The 17,573-nt window shown below is 37.5% G+C and overlaps 1 protein-coding gene across 2 annotated transcripts in view; it reads left to right on the forward strand.

Moving 5' to 3' along the window:
* The window catches only part of CDK14 (cyclin dependent kinase 14), a 310,018-nt gene that overhangs the window by 88,837 nt on the left and 203,608 nt on the right, over positions 1 to 17,573 (forward strand). For both annotated transcript variants that reach the window (XM_057376776.1, XM_057376777.1), the window contains exons 4-5: positions 4,081 to 4,175; positions 15,052 to 15,131. In XM_057376776.1, the coding sequence (XP_057232759.1) occupies positions 4,081 to 4,175; positions 15,052 to 15,131 (175 nt within the window). The remainder of the gene's footprint in view (positions 1 to 4,080; positions 4,176 to 15,051; positions 15,132 to 17,573) is intronic.

Here is a 17,573-nt window from a genome sequence, read left to right on the forward strand (position 1 = left end):
TTTTGTAAATGTAGAGCTGTAACATGGAGCAACAGGCTTCTTTATGCCTAAGTAGTCCCAATGATGTTTAGTACATAGAAGAGCTGCTGAGCACTGCAACAGGCTGCCCAGGGAAGTGGTGGAGTCACAATCCCTGGAGGTATTTAAAAAAAGTATAAATGTGGTGCTTGGGGACGCTTAGTGAGCTTGGCAGTGATAGGATTAGAGTTGGACTTGGTGATCTTTAAAGACTTTGCAAACCTAAATAAATCTGTGATTCTCTGTTGTTGTTTTAGAGGGCTAAAAAGAAGTAAGATGGATCAAAAGAAACRGAAAAACAGTAGTTATAGAAGTATAGTAAGTTCAAATCTTCAAAAAGAAGCTTTGAAAAACTTTTACCAAAACACACATGTTCAGCTAAAATCTGTTTTCCATTGAGAAATATTGTCTGGGTCAAACCGGGAGATTGCACCAGTTATATAAAATGCAGGGGAATTTCTTGTGAGTCTGCTGCTTGTGATGTCTGTCAGTGGCTGATGCAAGCCCTGTACATCTGATGTGCTCTGGATATGTCACTCACTGTGTGTATTTCAGTCAACAACATCCCAGGCAGAGCATGGGACTCCTGTGCTTCAACAAACACAAATCTCTGTGTATGTGTATTCCCACATATTCTACTAGAAGAAATAAAACACTTTTGTAGAAGTAATCGTGCTTAAAAGTGGGGTTTTTGTATTTGATTTTAATATTAGCATTTATTAAAAAAGCCACCAAGCTTGCTGTAACAAGGCATATTTTTTTAAACAGAAATGGTTTAAATGTGGAGAGATCTGAATAATGGAATTCATATCCATGAAGCTGAAAAAACACCCATATGAATGGGACTGTAATAATAAAGGAAAGTAGGCTGAAATGGTTATAGTTTTCAGCAGTCATGTGGAACTTGAAATTATTTAGATTTCTTCCATACCCCTTTATGTAGATCCCTTCAAGCTGAAAAYATAAGTTTTGAAAAGTTATGTATTTTTGCATTATTTCAGCCCATCTTCCATAATCTGTATATAATACATAAATAAAAGGAAATGTAAGAAGTGTCTGAACTTCTTAGTTTTATAAGCAATTTGTAATTGGAAGCTAGTATTAGTGTATGACATTTCATTTTTTAAAAATTGAGAAAATGTTGGGGAAATGCTAAAGCTGTCCCTTCATTGTCTAAAGTAAAGCTGAGTGTTTTGGTGCATCATTAAGAAGTATCATGTAAATTATTCATATTATTATATGTATTTTTTTGCCTCAGAATTTATTTACCTTTTTTTTGGATAAAATCCTCTGGAGTGCTTTTCTGCACCACATGCCTTCAAAAATTGTAAGGCTTTAAAGATTACAAATGTAAGGAAAAATAATGTCCAGTGTCACAAAGGGATGTCTAATAGTGGAGAACCAGGGTGATCCAGTCTAATGGTCCACTTGGAGCAGAGCTGTGCTGCACGGCAGAGGTGCTGTAGCCTGGAAAGGGGAAGATTTCATCTTTTTTTTTTGCTGCACACAGGGCAGGAGGCTGCTCAGGCACTGGGGTTGGGCTGTTTTTCGGCTGCTGATCCCCAGTGTGAGCAGATGAGAGATGGGGCTGTGTGGGGAGGATGGCAGAGCAGCCTTGCTGTACTGYCCTGATCCAGCCAACGCCAGCTTTTAGAGCCTTCCCTGTTCTTGGTGAGGATGCAGCAGCTTCCAGGAGGAGAGTGAGTCAAAAGGCACGACTTCCAGTTTGTGCTTCTGGCAGCTGGACTATGGAGAAATGAGCTTGAGGTTGTAGGGATAATTATTGTTGGTGATTTACTGTGTGGTAATGGATTAAAGGCATCCTGTTTCCTATCAGGATCTTAAGGCTTTACACGTTGTTGTGACCTTTAGATAATGGTTTCCAGCGGTAGGGAATAAAAGTAAATCTCAGTGTGAAAATAAGAATGGATGTGAAACACATGTATAAACCCTGTCCTTTTTCTGTGAGGAAGCCAACAGTGAACTATTCACTGTTAACTAGGGCAGCATTGCCACTCCAAACAAAGCTACTCACTGTGTGTTCATTGCAGCCTGCAATTTGGGAAATACTTTGCACTCCCTCTTCATTGTATTCAAGGCATTTAAACATCCAACCACTTTTTTTCTGAAGTTTTTTAAATGTTGCATTAGTCCATAATTGGATAGTTAAATGAGAAGGCTACTTGAATAAATATTTTARTCACCTCTATTAGTGACATCCATAATAAAACTGTGATTAGTAAAAATACTAAAATTTGTTTTAAACCAGGCAGAAAGCCTTTTTAAGCACAGATTGAAACCAAGAATATTACTGCCTTATCTATAATGAAATGTTCCAAATAAAGCAGCAGGAAAAAGATCTGAGAGCTTCCAYATGACAAATTTGTGTAAGTCCATTAATACTTAGGAGTTGGATARCAAAATAATAGGTTGTTCTTTGAATTGGAGAGAGGTGAAAGGGCTCAATTTTGCRAACATACATATGTATGTCCTTATACCATTTGATAGAAAGCTGSAATGTTAATATCAAAAAGGTGTATAGTAGCCAAAGTGCCAGAATTTTTTGCACAGGACAAATGAAGAATAGTTGAGGAGACAGAATATTTGCATTTTCTGGCTAATGGTAAATTGAGGATAGTGGACAAGTATGAGGCACCAAGTCAGCTTACCTGGGATGTCCTGATCTCTTTAAACAGAAGCAATTTTTAGGGTCAGTTGATTTAAAACTTTGAACCATGGTTTAACAGGAATTTCCACACAGATGTGCCCTCTACCGTAATGCTTGTTTCCTTTCAAAAAAACTGAAACATGAATACTTTTTCTAAATCAGAGAAAGGGCCTGAATGTGAGTGCACCATGTGTGCAGCTGCACGTGGCTCATCCCAGTTGAATTCAGCCCTAAACCTGCTGTGTTTGTTTCTTCTGTTTTTCTTTGTAGCATTTAACCAGAGTACTATCAAATCAGTCACTGTGTGTGATTTGAGTATTAGTGCTGACCCTCCAAACTTTCTCTGTGACCTTTTGGTTGGTTTAGGTACAGGATATCTGAGCACTGCAGTCTAAAAGATATGAAGGTGATGCTGAGGGCAGCTGCAGGTCAGTTTTTTGCAATGTCCATCTGGTCTTGGAGGAAATATWAAATGCCCTTTCCTTATAGACARCTGGAAAATGGGGAAATTTSGGAAAATAAGATGCACTTCAAAAAGTCAAACATTTTCTCAGAATTTCAGTGGAAAKTTTTAATGTCAGGTGAATTTCTGGTTTTGCRATGCTGAGTTGTTCCCTGTTTTACRGTGTAAAAAGGAGGCAAGTATCAGTGTCACAAAGGCCAGCTGAGCTGTGTGACCCTTTGAGCAAGAATCATTGCTGAGCTTAACTCAGTTTTAGACTCCTCACTCAGGCTGCAGATACTGAGCATGCAGAACTTTAATCAACTGTATAACATGTRCATTAAAGTATTGTGTGATTTACATCCACAATCTGAAGACTGTAATYGTAATACAGAATCAAGATGCTGTTATTAAAGATGCTTTCCTGTAGYATTTTGACCACTCTCTGAACTGTGATTGATGTACTGGGACATTGACTACTTAGAGAAATGTTTTTGGATGGGCTTTAGTCTGAAAAAAATAAGAAAGAAAAAATGATTAAACAGCTCTATTAGTCTGATTTTGTAGGGCAGATTAAGGCTGCTGTTTAGATCYCTAAACACAGATAAGATGCTTTGGTTGTCAGTGATCTTTTTCCCTCTATGAAGTGGTGAATGTGAAAAATAAAACAGAACCGTCTCTTTGATAAAGAACAAAATCCTTCTGATGGATCCAGTGATGTAAGGGCATGGTTGATATTAGCAACTACCATCTGGGTTGTTGAATGATATTTTATTTGAGTAAATATTAATTAATTTTTTCCCTGTTAATTTTTTTTTTTGCTGTTGATGACTACTGAAAACAGGCRTATTTATGAGTCTTGATAATAATGTCTCTAAAGGCTGAACCAAAGCAGTTCATATTATGGGTGAAATATATGCTAAAAGGTCATATTTTTTTTTGTTTTGTTTAGCCTACAAGCCCTAAGTTTGGAAAAGCAGACTCATATGAAAAACTGGAAAAACTAGGGGAAGGGTCCTATGCCACAGTATACAAAGGAAAAAGCAAGTAAGTGATGTCTTTTTCATTTAATTTTGCATGTAAATGAAGAAAGTATCAACTAATGTTGCTGAACATGTGCATAGATCCCTGTGAGCCAAAGTGCTCCTGCCTGCCATATCCTCTAGTGACAGAGGCTGAGACCATATTGCACAGGTAACACATTGCCTTGCCATCAGAACAGGATGTGGTCCTTTTTAATCTGATGTTTTGTTTGTGCTTTAATCTTGTACTACTTTCTYGATATCCATATCCAAATTAATTTCTAGGGGTAAAAGTGAAATATGCTGGCAAGCGGGTTTTCTGATGGTCTGAGAGCAATGCTGAATATATATGATAAGTTGTTACTCTTGTGTTTATCATTATTAAAAAACATTAATGAAACAACATGAAGGGAATGAATGGAATTTTGGACTACTCTAGGTTTAGTTTGTTTACAAGAATTTATTTACAATCGTTGCAACTACTCTACCTCAAAATAATCTACTCTATACATGTCAAATATTTTTTCAGGCACTTTAATGTTATTTGTTGCAACATTTTTATCCCCAAATGCCCTAAGTGCTTCTATATTGCATAACATAACTCAGTAAACACACTGAAAGTATACTTCTTCAGCCAGTGCTTCCATTCAGAGTTATCCATTRTGAAGCAGAGTGTCTTGTGCCATTTCACATATTTAACCAAGATTTTATAATCTGATTTCCAATAAAAACAAAGCAGTCCTGAAAGAGGGATTTGGTACATGTGATACCTTTATTTAAGAACTTTGGCTGGTCAATGATACATGAGGCAACTCTGCCATTCCAGCAGAGAATATCGTGATGATCATAGGATAGAATAAGTATTAGAAAAAAATAGGACATATTCCAGGGTCATTGACTTGGTTAGGTATTAAACATAATCTTTTTTTCACTAAATATTTGTAATAAATCAGGATGAGAGTATCTTCATCTCTCAGTAGCTTAGGTATTGATGAGCAAAATGACAGCTGATAGGAATAAAAACATCTAAATGTTCTAAATGTAGAAGAAATATTCACACTTCTGCCATGCCACTGCAGCTATTGTCTTTCACTGGCAGCTTTCTTTGAGGAAATGCTGTGTTGTGTTGTTAATGGCTCAGTTATGCATTACCATAAGTTCCAGACATTTTATACTGCAAGTTTTTTATTGGGGTCTATGTAATATGAGGAAACAGCATAGATTTCAGATTGTGCCTTATTACTAAAACCCTTTAGTAAAATCACAGTGAGTATCTGATGACAATCAGTCCATATGTCTCAGCTTTCAGTAAGACTGAACTAAGGCAGCGGGGTCACTGCATGTCCCATCAGTCAGTGGAACACACTAAAATTTAAAAACAAAGCAAAATCCTTCCCTATTGCATTAAGCTATTGCATTAAGTGGTGACTTGGGAACATGTTATGAAACATAGATTGGTTAGAAATATTCATTTTAGTAGAGTTGCCTGCAAATCTGAAAGAAATACTTCAATGATTTTAATGGTACTTGAATAAYAAATTGAAATTACTGGGCACACTGCTTTCTCTATTATAAACAGCTTGCTCTGGATAAGTAGAGAAAGTTAAAAAAAACAATTACATACCACTTTATCCTGTTGCTTTGYAACAACTTTTGCAAGGTCTTTAAAATGTGTTCTTAAAAAAGGTATGTGTAACCAGAGTATGGCTAAGAATTTGTATGCAGAGAGTACTTCTTCTGTTATAGTAGAATATAACAGTAGTATATACTATTATAGTAGTATTCCTTCACCTTTTTGAAATTATTTTTCCCACTGAGAATTGARTAATTTCCATATTATCCAACATTATCCAGATTCAGCACCTCCAGTCCAGGCTTCTGTTTCTTGAACCAGAGAGAGTTGAATTACTTCTCAGCAGGAAAAAGCTGTGAAGAACTTGGGAAACACTACAGGTGTTACCTGCTATTTCAAAAGGACTTATTTGTTGATGTAATGTAKCCCTGTTACCTCTTCTGTCCCTGTGAGAAGTTGAGGAATCTGTGACCTAGGTGAGAAGAAGGAGAATCACTGCTGTGATGTGCTCTTGGGGAACATAGATGGACAGGCATGGATGGGGTGAATGGATGGGCCAATGTTGGCTCTGGCCATTCCCTGGAGGAATTTAGAAGATGTGCAGGTATAGCACTTAGGGACATGTTTTAGTGGTGGGCTTGGCAGTGCTGGGTTCATGGTTGGACTCAATGATATAAATCTTTTCCAACCTAAACAATTCYATGAATCTACGGCTGAGACCTGAACCTGGCTGCTGCTTTTCAGGCACACAGACTCTGACTCTCTGTAGCTTTATCTTAAAATGATACAGGAATAGATGCAGATATTTTTTTCTAGACTCTGTTGTGGTTATGAAGGGTGAGATTGTGATATGCATCTCTGTGTTCCTATCTCTGCGTTCCCCTGCCTAGAGACTCAGAAGGAATACAAAAGAGCAAAAGAGGGCTGTTTATTTTGGTGTGCCCAGTTTGACTGCTGAAGGATTGAGCTCTCATGGCACAATGCAGAATGAGGGAAAAACTGGAACTGGTAATTCTTACACAACAAGTGGATTTTGGTAAAAATGTCTGAGAATCTGTAAAMAACTCTAATGCTTGCTTTTTTCATTTTGCCAAAATGTTTCTGAGATGTGTCCTTAACTGTAGTTGATTATGGAAAATTTAAGACTGTATTGAGCTGTTTTGAATGACGCTTTGTACTCAGAATTATTTTTCTCAATATTTGTCACCAGCTGCATGTGGCAAGTAGTAGAGTTTGGGTTTTTTTAATGCATTTCCTGAGAAGCATTTCAGCTTTTAAAATGATTTCCCCTGCTGATCATAATGATAGAATAARACATTCTTAATCTTAGCATACTGTTTGGATAGTCTAAAAGATACATACCTGTCTGAAAACACACAAAGCCAGCCATTCACTTCCTAAAATTTAAAGTAATATGTGCAGTAACTTGCTTCCAAGACAATCCTGGCTTTTTACACCTTGGAGCAGGATAAATGATACCAAGCCCTTGTCTTCCTATAAAACCCATTACTTTTCTATCTTTCTGAACATCTTTGGTAGTATTCCAGGCAAGTGAAATGAAATGAAATGGGTTAATTCCTTTTACTGGATGATGGACTTGTTTTTTTGAAGTCAGATAAAAATGAATCCCTGGGGTGAAGAAGCAGCAGAGTGAATAGGACTTTGTTATTGAGGGAAGTGAAGCAGTATTCTTTTAGGCTGGGCTTTTTTGTTTATAGGAGAAACAGCTAAGCAGTTATTTTTTTCTGGTTGAAGCTTGCATCAATAGGCAGATCTATTTGATTTCATGTGTTGCACATCAGACTYGTGTAATGAAACTCATCTTGGCATGTTCATTTTCTACTTTCACTCAGGCTAGATTCTCATATTTTACTTGTATAAAACCCCAAGTGGCTGCTTACTGCATGAAATTCAGATGACATTGAAGGGATTTATTTTAATGTAAAATTTTGGAGAAGTGGGCCGAGTAATTTACTGGTARCACTGTGAAAAATGATGCAAGTTCCATTGACTCTGTATTTGCCTAACACCTTGGACATTTGCCATGGAGTAGGTGCAGAGCAATRGGTGCCCTTTGAATTCCTGTATGGTTTCACGGAGTGGGTGAGCTGAGGAAGTGCAGTCTGTGGGTGTATTGACACGTGTGTCTCCCTGTGCTGTTAACCTTCTTCCCTCTTGAGCTCGATTGTAAATTTACCTGAACACRCAGCAGTGGGATCTGGCTCGATGTGTGGCACATAAATGTTGATGTGAGTTGTGAGAGTGGAGATGAAGCTGGTGACAGCACAAGGGAGCTGCTGCCAACCAGAGCCCCTTGCAAAGGCCTCGCATTCCCCCGCTGGGAGCTCTGCAGATTGCACTTAAGGCAAAAACCTGTGCTTTTGGCAATATTATGAGCTGGCGTGCTTTCCATCCTCTCCCACTGTGTTCACTTGACCTTCAAGGCAAAGAATTAAAAAAGATTACCTCAATTAGAGAGATGTGATCTGTGACTGCTGCTTGCACAGCATGTGTCTGTGTTTTGAGAGGCACACCAGTGGTATCTCCACTGTGATCTCGATCTGCTTCTTGAAWGCCCATGTGATTTTTTTACTGTACTTTTACTTTTTTTGGGTACTTTTACTGTATTGGATATGCTAATAGTATCAAAGAAATGTGTAGAATTTGTAATAGCTCAATCAAGACATTTTTTCCTAATTTCCCTACCCAAAATTGCATCATTTCAACTTATCCTTAATAAAATACTTGTTCTAAYGAATTCCGGTCCCTATCCTGTTTAACTATTAGGATGAGAAATCAGTAGAGCACAGAGCAGAGCCCAGAGCTGAGCACAGTAGAAGCAAGAGTTCAAAGGCTGCAGAGATAGGGCAGTCCTTCAGTCAAGGCACCACTCCCATTTCAGTTTGAAATCTGAWTTTTTTGTTTTCAAGGTGACTCTAACTTGTACCCAAAGATAAAATGTATTTTTTCAGGTAGCCAGGGCATTTGACATTTATCTCCATCAAAAGCAGTACCTTTTACTATTCACTTTAAAAATCAATAGGGCATTCATGGTGCAAAGTGGAGAAAAACTGTGCTCAGGCAGGCATCATGCTCTGCACTGTCTGTGGTTTCCATGCTGTGTTATTCTTGGGGCATCAGGGAATCTTTGAATAATCAGTGGGAATGACCTGTACTTGTTGTTGCCATGATGTATTGTTTTGACTGTAGCTGACCATCAGATTTCATAAATATATGTGTGGATGCTCACGAGGAAAGGCATGATGTGTGTGTTTTGATTTTCATATTTATGATGCTGGAACTTTCACTGAGGATGAAAGCATCATTTCACTGATGACTGACAGCACTAATTGCTTTTGAAGTTACAGAATTTCTTTTACTTGTYGTGAAACTTCCTTGACTCTTTGATTGCCTTTTATGTTCAACCTATTGCAAGTGCCATAAGCTTCCAGTGGTCAAGCTGCCATTTTTTAATCATTCCCTGTTTTTACTCTGTGCCCATGTGAGGTATTGGGTTCACAGGCTCCCTGAAAAGTTTCATGTACAKCAGTCCTGTTCACAGGAAAGTTTTTCTTCATGTTATGGCCAATTTATTTAAACTGATAGTTCAAAATTATTCTGATTCATGTTGCCTTTCTTTCTTCCAAGACCTAAACTTTCTTAACCTTTTCTTTATTTCTTGAAAATTGTGTGAAATTAGTGCTCTACAAAGGAAACACTTTTCATCTGAGGATAACAGATGKCTGGAAAAGGAATACATATTCATGGGTTATGAAAAGGCACTTTATGGTTACCAACTAGGCTTTCTCTTTTTTCCTCCCTCATTTTTTAACTGATTTCCTTAACTGATTTTTTTGTAGGCAAGTGGTATCATAAATTGTGTACATAAATGCTTTAAAAAGTATCTGTGGAAATCTTTAATAATGACAATAACTTCTAGTTGAACTAGATAGAAAATTAATGATAACTACATGTTCAACTAAAATGCCAAATGGTGGAAAATGTTATTAAAGTRGAGTAAGTACTAAAATAAGTTACTAGGATTCTAACTAGAAGATGAGTCATTGACTATATTGATCACTTACTGAGTGAATTTCTCAGCATTTAAAAGAAAGATTGGGATTTTTATTTTCTCTGTAGTTAAATATATAAAAAGAAATTGCACTATATATGCTGTGTAACCTTCAAAGCAGTTTAAAAAGGTGACTCGGTATTATTAGTAGTATTATTACACAGTGGGGGACAAAACTGAAGAAAGTAAGTCTATTACATTACTTATGCAGGTCTGTCCTGGAAAACTTGGTAGAAAARCTAGGATAGAGCGTAGTTACATTGCATACACATGGTAGACTCACTGGATAGTGCCTTATTGGCCATATATGTGTGATTGGAATGTAAGGAAAACACTGAAGTAATTTGCCAGCTGCCTTTGTGCACCAATGCATTTTCCAGCTAGCTGAGCAGCAGCATCTCTCAGAAGATCCCCTGTGACTGTTGGCGTGCACAGTTGTGAGAGGCCACCTTACTTATCAGGGATATTTCTGTGTGTGTCTCCAAATTCTCCCTGTGTGAGCATCAGTGGGGCCGGGAGGGWTGCGAGCTGTGTGGGGCAGGATGGTGCTTGGCACTGCTTTCCCTGCTGCCCTCCAGGTGATTTCCTTGCAGCAGGCACAGGTCAAGCCCAGCCCTGTGCTTGGAGGAGCTGCTGGGTGGTGTGAACTGGTGTGGAGTGAGGGACCTGGAGGTAAACTCTTACCTGCTCCTGTTTGAGGGCTGCCACGTTGTTTTTACGAGACTGCCTTGGCTCCTGAGTTCCAGTGACAGCAGTAATTAATAATTTAAATTCTTCATCTCTCTTGAAACTCTTTGATCTTCTGTTTTTTCAGCTCTAATAAATGTCAGCATTATGAATTATCTTTAATCCACCAGCTTCTACTAAAACAAGGTAACTTTTGTCTCGGATGAGGTTAAAAGATGGTGGGATTCAAAGAGAAATTCAAGGCCCATATTAGTCCATTGAGAATTTACATGGTAGGGCTTTAGCAGGGAGTGGGAGTGGCTTTTACTTAGAAACATAAGTCATTTTTAGTAAGAAAAATATAATATAAACCATGTTTATGCTGAACTGCCTTTTATGATAATGATTAAAAGAAGTGTTTCCCTCAATATAGAATTAGTTATTCGTTGGTAGAATAATCAGCTGACTAAACCTACAGTGAACATGCTTCTGTCAGGTTTCTTCAAAGGAAATTTCTGGCAGAGCAATAGGCCCCCATGGTCTGTTTGGAGTCTTAGGTGTCTGTTTATGACATTAATATTGCTAAGTAGYATAGCTCTACTTAGATATTCTCAAGGTTTGATCATCCAACTTTGAGCTTTCCCTGTAAATGAATATTTAACAATTGAAAATTACTTTTCTTCATAAGAATTAGTTTCTTGAAATTAATATCACAAATTAGAGCATCATCCCAATAACATCTACTGATTTTTCTTTACAGAAGTGTTTCCAAGCTTAGCGCTTGCTCAAATAATGAGCTCAGGCTCAACTCCAGCCAGTGGTATAACTCAGTATTAAATAAACAGATTGAAATCAGAGTTGGCAGATTTTATGTTAAATGACTCTTTGAAATGTGTATATTTAGAACATTTATTTCATCTAAATATATCTGAAGAACTTGAGAAAACAGTGTTATTGTACTCTTTTGTTCTCTGTGTGGCATCATCAGCATTATCCCCAGTGAAGCCAATTAAGTCATCAGTTACTTTATATTCATCAGTATTATATGTTCTTAATGATGCATTAAAGCCTTAAATAATTTCCAGTCTTCTCTAYTTTCTCATAAATGGTCATTTTATAAATGTATTAATTTTGGTAATGGTGATGTATGTTGGTTTCAAAAATGCAGAATAACACATTATGTTAGCATTTTTTGTAATCTCTGGTTTATTTGTATTTTTTGTAGTATGCAGACTTTTACTTTATGTTGTGAAAAGCAATTTGGACTAATTTTCCTTTTGCCTACATTGCATATATATTCAGAAATTTATTAGAAGATATTATGTAATGTTAAAGTGCTGAATTTCCATAAATTGAGAAACTGTCCATCAGCTGCAGCTGTTTTGCCTAGAGTAAAGTAGTTTTGTGTGATAACTAGAAAGCCTTTAGGACTTCTGTACTTTTTCTGAAGGTTTTTGGATGAGAAAGAGAAAGTAAGTCAGTTTAGGAGGGAGGATGGCTTAGAAAACAGGAATTCTTTAGACAATATTGTCCTTAATAGAAACTAATGAGGCAGTTGACAGGACGGGCATAAGGTGAGAAGTGTAATCCTTGACCCAGTGAAGGGTATTGTTTTGAGAAGATGTGAAATTGTTTGCTCTGGACAGTGAGTAATAGAGGTGGTTTAATGAATCCAAGATGTTAAAAGAAGCAGCAGTGTTGCCATTTCACTGCCTAAAAGGCAGTCTGTTTGTCAGGTTTTTTTACTGGTATTCGAAAATAATGAAAATACTGAGCATGCTTTGAAAGTTGTGGAAGACAAATGTGAAGTAATATCTTCTGCTAACCTTATCTGATCACTTCTGAAGTCTGCAAAGACAAATATTGATAGGTTGCAGAGGTAATTTTATCCAGGTTTCTGTTTTTCAGTGTTGTTTTTAAGGGCACTGCCATATTATTTTGACATGGCATCACAAGTTTCAGGGTGTAATTTCGTGCCATAGCTGGCTTGATSCTATGACACATTGCTTCACAAAAGGTGGACCCAGTTCTTACATATTTTCTAGTGTGTTTTTTTTTCTTCTTTTTTCATGCCTTTCCAATTTTTTTTTAAAAAAATATGATTTGATTATTTTTGGAAGGGCCAGTCTTCTCTTATTTAGGGTCTTAAGCAGTGACATTGTAAAGTCCAGCACAAATTATAGCAAATACGAGGCAGTGGCAGGAGTGTGTGGCAAGAATTTTTCAGGAGAAACCTATACCCTGAGGCAGCCCTTAGCTCATCTCTTCAGCATCATCTAACACCATCCTGAGATTGCATCAGTGGGAGGATAATTAAAAGATGTGAATATACACCCTATCTCTTTAATTGATACTTCATAATTTCTCACATCTCCAGTTTTATATGCTCCTGTTTATAGAAAATTAAATGGAAAAAAAAAAGATTGTAATGACTGGGTAATAAATGAGAGTAAGGAGGCTGTTTTATTATGGAAATTAGAGATTGATATATTGGAGATAAATGATACGAAAGAGGGGAATGAAATCCCAGAGGAACACTACTTGAGATTAGTTTGATTATTTTGATAGTACTGGGAGTTGCCATSATGTCTATGAAGATGATGACAGGTACCAGTGACAGAAGGGCAATGATAACTAAAATGCACAGCTCATCTACTGCGTTTAATTGTGAATTCTTTGAAATTAATTCCATATTACTGCTATTTTTGTTATTTATTGCTCTTCATGTATCAATGGAATGTAGAACTTCCGATTAAAAAGAACATAATGTACACAACGCTGCCTGTTATTTATCTGTCTCTATCAGGAGACTCCATATCCCTGTTTCCTYAATACCTCTTCGATGTGCTTTTTTCCACTGTATTTTTCATTGCCTTCTCTGAACACAACATCTGTCCTGTTCTTTATCTGCAAAATGATCTTGTTTTTCTCACTTAAATTCCTCCTGCAGTTATTTCATCTGTTGTAAAATATGCAAGTCATCCAAGTATYTAAGTAATATGTATATGATGCATGTATTAACAGAGAAATTGAAAACTACACATGTATATGAACTGCATGTCTGTCATCAGTCCTTCTACTTCTGCTTTTAATAAGGTTTATTCCTCTGTCTGAGCATGACACATGAAGTTACTTGAGGCAAGGCTTATCTTTTTCTGACGCCATAAGTCCTGTATAAACCCAAATAAAAATATGTAAGATAATTATAAGGAGAAATCCAGATAATCCAGTAGAGTTAAGATGATAATTGTCTTTCAGCAGTGACTAGTGGCCTGAGACTTGAACTGGTGCCAGCCTGAAATATTGTGAATAATTGGAAGGTGATGAGTAAACCATCTTTTGATAACCAAGGTTTCTTAACTTGCTCAGAGTCATTGTGCAATGTTCTGTATAGAGCTAATGAGTTTTGGTAATTATAAAAGAAGAATAATCAGAAGAAACAAGACAGTAGTCATCCGTCACTGAACTCATATAACTGCAAAAATTAAAAGCCTGAGGGAGAAGATGAATTCAGAGTTGGTGGTTGTCCATATCATCTTGCTTTGAAAATGTAATGCATCTTCTAGGGCTTAGTACAGTAGGGAATTGCCTCCATGACTACAGCAGTGTAAAGGCTCCAAAGCGTCCTTGAGCTCTGTGGCTGAGCTAAAATCTAATTTTGCTTTTACAGAAATAAATCTTAATAATAAAAATAATTTTTTTTTAAGCTGTGTGATGCCTTTTTGGTAGATAATCCTCWCCATTGCTTGTCATACATGGGGTGTCTGTTAAAGTTTCATCCGGTGAGTTTGTTCTTGAAGAGGATAATGAATGTTGGCTTCGTTCAGTTTTGGTGAGATCTTATTTAGATAAACTGAACCACTTGGATTTTGTTTCAAGGCCTGGAATGTAATTCATATGTGGTGAAATTTTGAATGCTAGAAGTGAAAACAAGCCAAATAGATTTTACACTAAAATGACCTGCTAAGAAGTTTTGTCTCTTGGAGAGCAAAATATTTTTAAACTTATACAGGAGAGTTATTATAATCTAAAAGCGGCCTGGGCCATGTAGTCAAGAAAGTGCCTCAGGAACAAATCTACCCTAGTGAGAAATAGCCAGGAYGACCTAAAAATTATTTCATTACTCAAACTTTGTAGCTTTTTGAAGACTATGATTATGTGTGTCAAGCAGTGGGAAGGAGGTAATCAGTGTAAATCTGGATATGCTGCATGTGAAGTGATTGATGAAAATCATATGCCTTTTTCTTTGAACAGTTTGATCAAATAATGAACAGATATTTTATAACCAAATTTTACAGTGTGATACTTCTTAACAAAGCTTCAGTAACAAAGCTGTGGTAGAAAGGAAACAGACTGACTCACAGAAAACTGAGATCATTTCTTGGATTGCATCTGAGTGTGAAAATATAAAGTTGACATTATGGAAGCTATGAAGTGTTTCTTACAGTGCTATAAATGAATCACTGGCATTGACAGGAAGAAATTGAATAAATACATGATCGGAAACAAGTTCTATTATGAGAAATACTGTTTCTTCTGTAATTTTGCTTTTTTGAAATTTCTCCTTACCGTCCCCTCTTTCCCTTTCAGGGTAAATGGAAAGCTGGTGGCATTGAAGGTGATTAGATTACAAGAAGAGGAAGGAACCCCATTTACTGCTATCAGGGAAGGTATGCTCTCACATTTAGTGATTATATATGTGGGGTTTTTCTTGTAATTGCATTGTGCTTCTTATTGCTGTGCCATGCTATAGTGAATAGCTCAAGAATTCAAATTACATGGTTRCATTCTCAGTAGGAAGAGACTTTGGTGCTTCAAAAACAAAGCCTGTGGTGTGGGAGTTCTTGTTAAAGAACGCAGCTCTGCCTGTGCTTTGCTCCTGTTAGATTTACTATACAAATGAGTACTCAAGAGCACGTTTGAGGTGGGTGTGAGAAGTCACTGGAAGATGAAGGAATGGTGTAAGATGCGCTTCTTGCCTTCAGGCAGCACCTAGGATGAAGGTAGAWGTGATTTTTCATATATACATGGCATGAAGCAATGACAAGCATTTCTTGATAAAGGCAATCAAAAGATCAGGGAGCAAAACTGCAGGAGCCTAAGAAGCTGYGTGTAGTTTGTGCCTAGCTTTTGTTTGTTTTCTTTTCCCCATGGACTCTCAGTTGCGTGGCTTGGGAATGATTCTTATCCAGCGCACTTGGAGATGCCTGTTAAGCTTTCTGTTCCACTCATTTATCCTTCCTTGTCCTGGTCCCTAGTGACAGCTTCTTTATCTGAGTCTGTCTGTGTTGAGCTCCTTTACAGAAATTGCTGGATATACCTTCCCTGTGTGGGCCTTCTCTGGTAGAAGGTACTAAAAATGAGCCTTGGCAGAGAAATAATAAACAATCTACCATCACACTACTGATCCAGACTCAGCTGAAATTGGGAATGAACTAAAGAGATGAAACTGTTACAACTTTGAGGAACCTTTTAAAATTGTCCTATCAGCATAATGGGCAGGGTGAGATGAGCCAGGGAGGTACCAGAACATCATCTCTCACAGGGTCCAGACTTGGCCCTGCATGTGAGGGTGTGGCTTCATGGCCATCACAGCACCAGACACAGCAGCTGCAGCTCCCTTGTGCCTCACTCCTGCCAATGTTCCTGCAGCCACCTGTATGCATATATGTATGTCTGTCTGTACAGAGCCTAAKCTGGAGTGGACTGGGCAAAACCCCCCCATGCTTCATGTGACTGACACCCTGAAGTTAAAACTCTCTGAAATTACTGTGGCTTTTCATCCCAAGAGTGTGCATTTTAAAGGTGGCTCTTTCACAAAGGAGGGAAAACCGTGGGTGGCCAATTTATGAAGGAATTTCTGCACTTCTTCTGTACTGCCTCATATGAGCAACAATTATTGAATGATCTGACACATTTATTCATAACAATATCTATTTTATCTATGAGCTGTCTGTCCCTGCAGCTGTGCTGTGATAACGAGGTGTGCCGAAGGTTACGGGTGCAGCTTTCAATATTTGTGATGCTGAGTTCAAGTTACAACACTCTGTGTTTCAAATATATCTATTGTTCTTCAGGTTTATAGTTGATATGGTACTGACTTAATAAGAGAATAATAAATATGGCTTTCTCATGCCTTTTTAGTGACACTTAAAAGGTATTTTAATGTGAGCTTGGTCTAGATGAATGTTTATAGCACTATAACTGTCAAATGCAGTATAATCCATTTTCCTTCATAAATAGCGTGTGTGTGAGCTCAGTATAAAGAAGTATTCATTAGGAACAAGAACAGAGTTTTTTCCCACTTGATATTTCTTTTAAATTTTAAAGGCACACTTGCAAGAAAATGCTTCTCACACTGTCAAGGGGGAAGTTTTCTTTTTAACTGTGACTACAATACTGTGGTTGAAGCCAGTTAAAATTCTGGTGCTTTAATATTCGTAGAACARAGGTCTTGTCTAGAAAAACTCTTGAAGTTAGTAATTAATACCAGTTTAAGTGTGTGGTGCCTCACTGATTTTGGTGGAACTGATGCATCCATTATGTTTTTGAGTCTTCATCTAAGCTGAGACTTGATCCAAAGAGCATTTAGGACAGGAAGTTTTTTCTCATCTTGTAGACTCTTGGTTAGGTGGGGTCAAATTTGGGTTATAGGTTGTTTATGGGGGGTGGTAAATGAAATCTTGGCTCCTTGATATTGGATTTTCATTCAGATCTATAGGAGCTATAAGTAGAAATACAGTGTTGTAAGTTTTATATTATGTAGAAGTCACACATACCTGGTATGTAAGATGGGAGGGAAAGAATCTGCATTTGGTTAGGCTTGGATTTTTCTGTTGTTGGTTTTGATTTTTTTTTTTCAGAAACAAATATTAGGACCAGAAAATTAAAGAAGGCTGTGTTACAAATGTAATTTTGAGAAGGTGACCTCACTGATGTGGTGCCAGCCCTGAGGTATTTGACAGTAACACCACAGCCACTGCAGCCGTGGGCTTCACTAGCAGGACCACAGGAAGCTGTTCCTTTCTCTTGGCAGCATCTAATCCATCTTGCACATGCTGGGTACTGTAATGCTTCCGTGGCTGCTGTGGGCTACAAGGGTGGGAAAAAAA

This window comes from Malurus melanocephalus, unplaced genomic scaffold, assembly GCF_030028575.1.
Source record: "Malurus melanocephalus ecotype Western Australia unplaced genomic scaffold, MMel_1.1 scaffold_290, whole genome shotgun sequence".
NCBI classification, from domain to species: Eukaryota; Metazoa; Chordata; class Aves; order Passeriformes; family Maluridae; genus Malurus; species Malurus melanocephalus.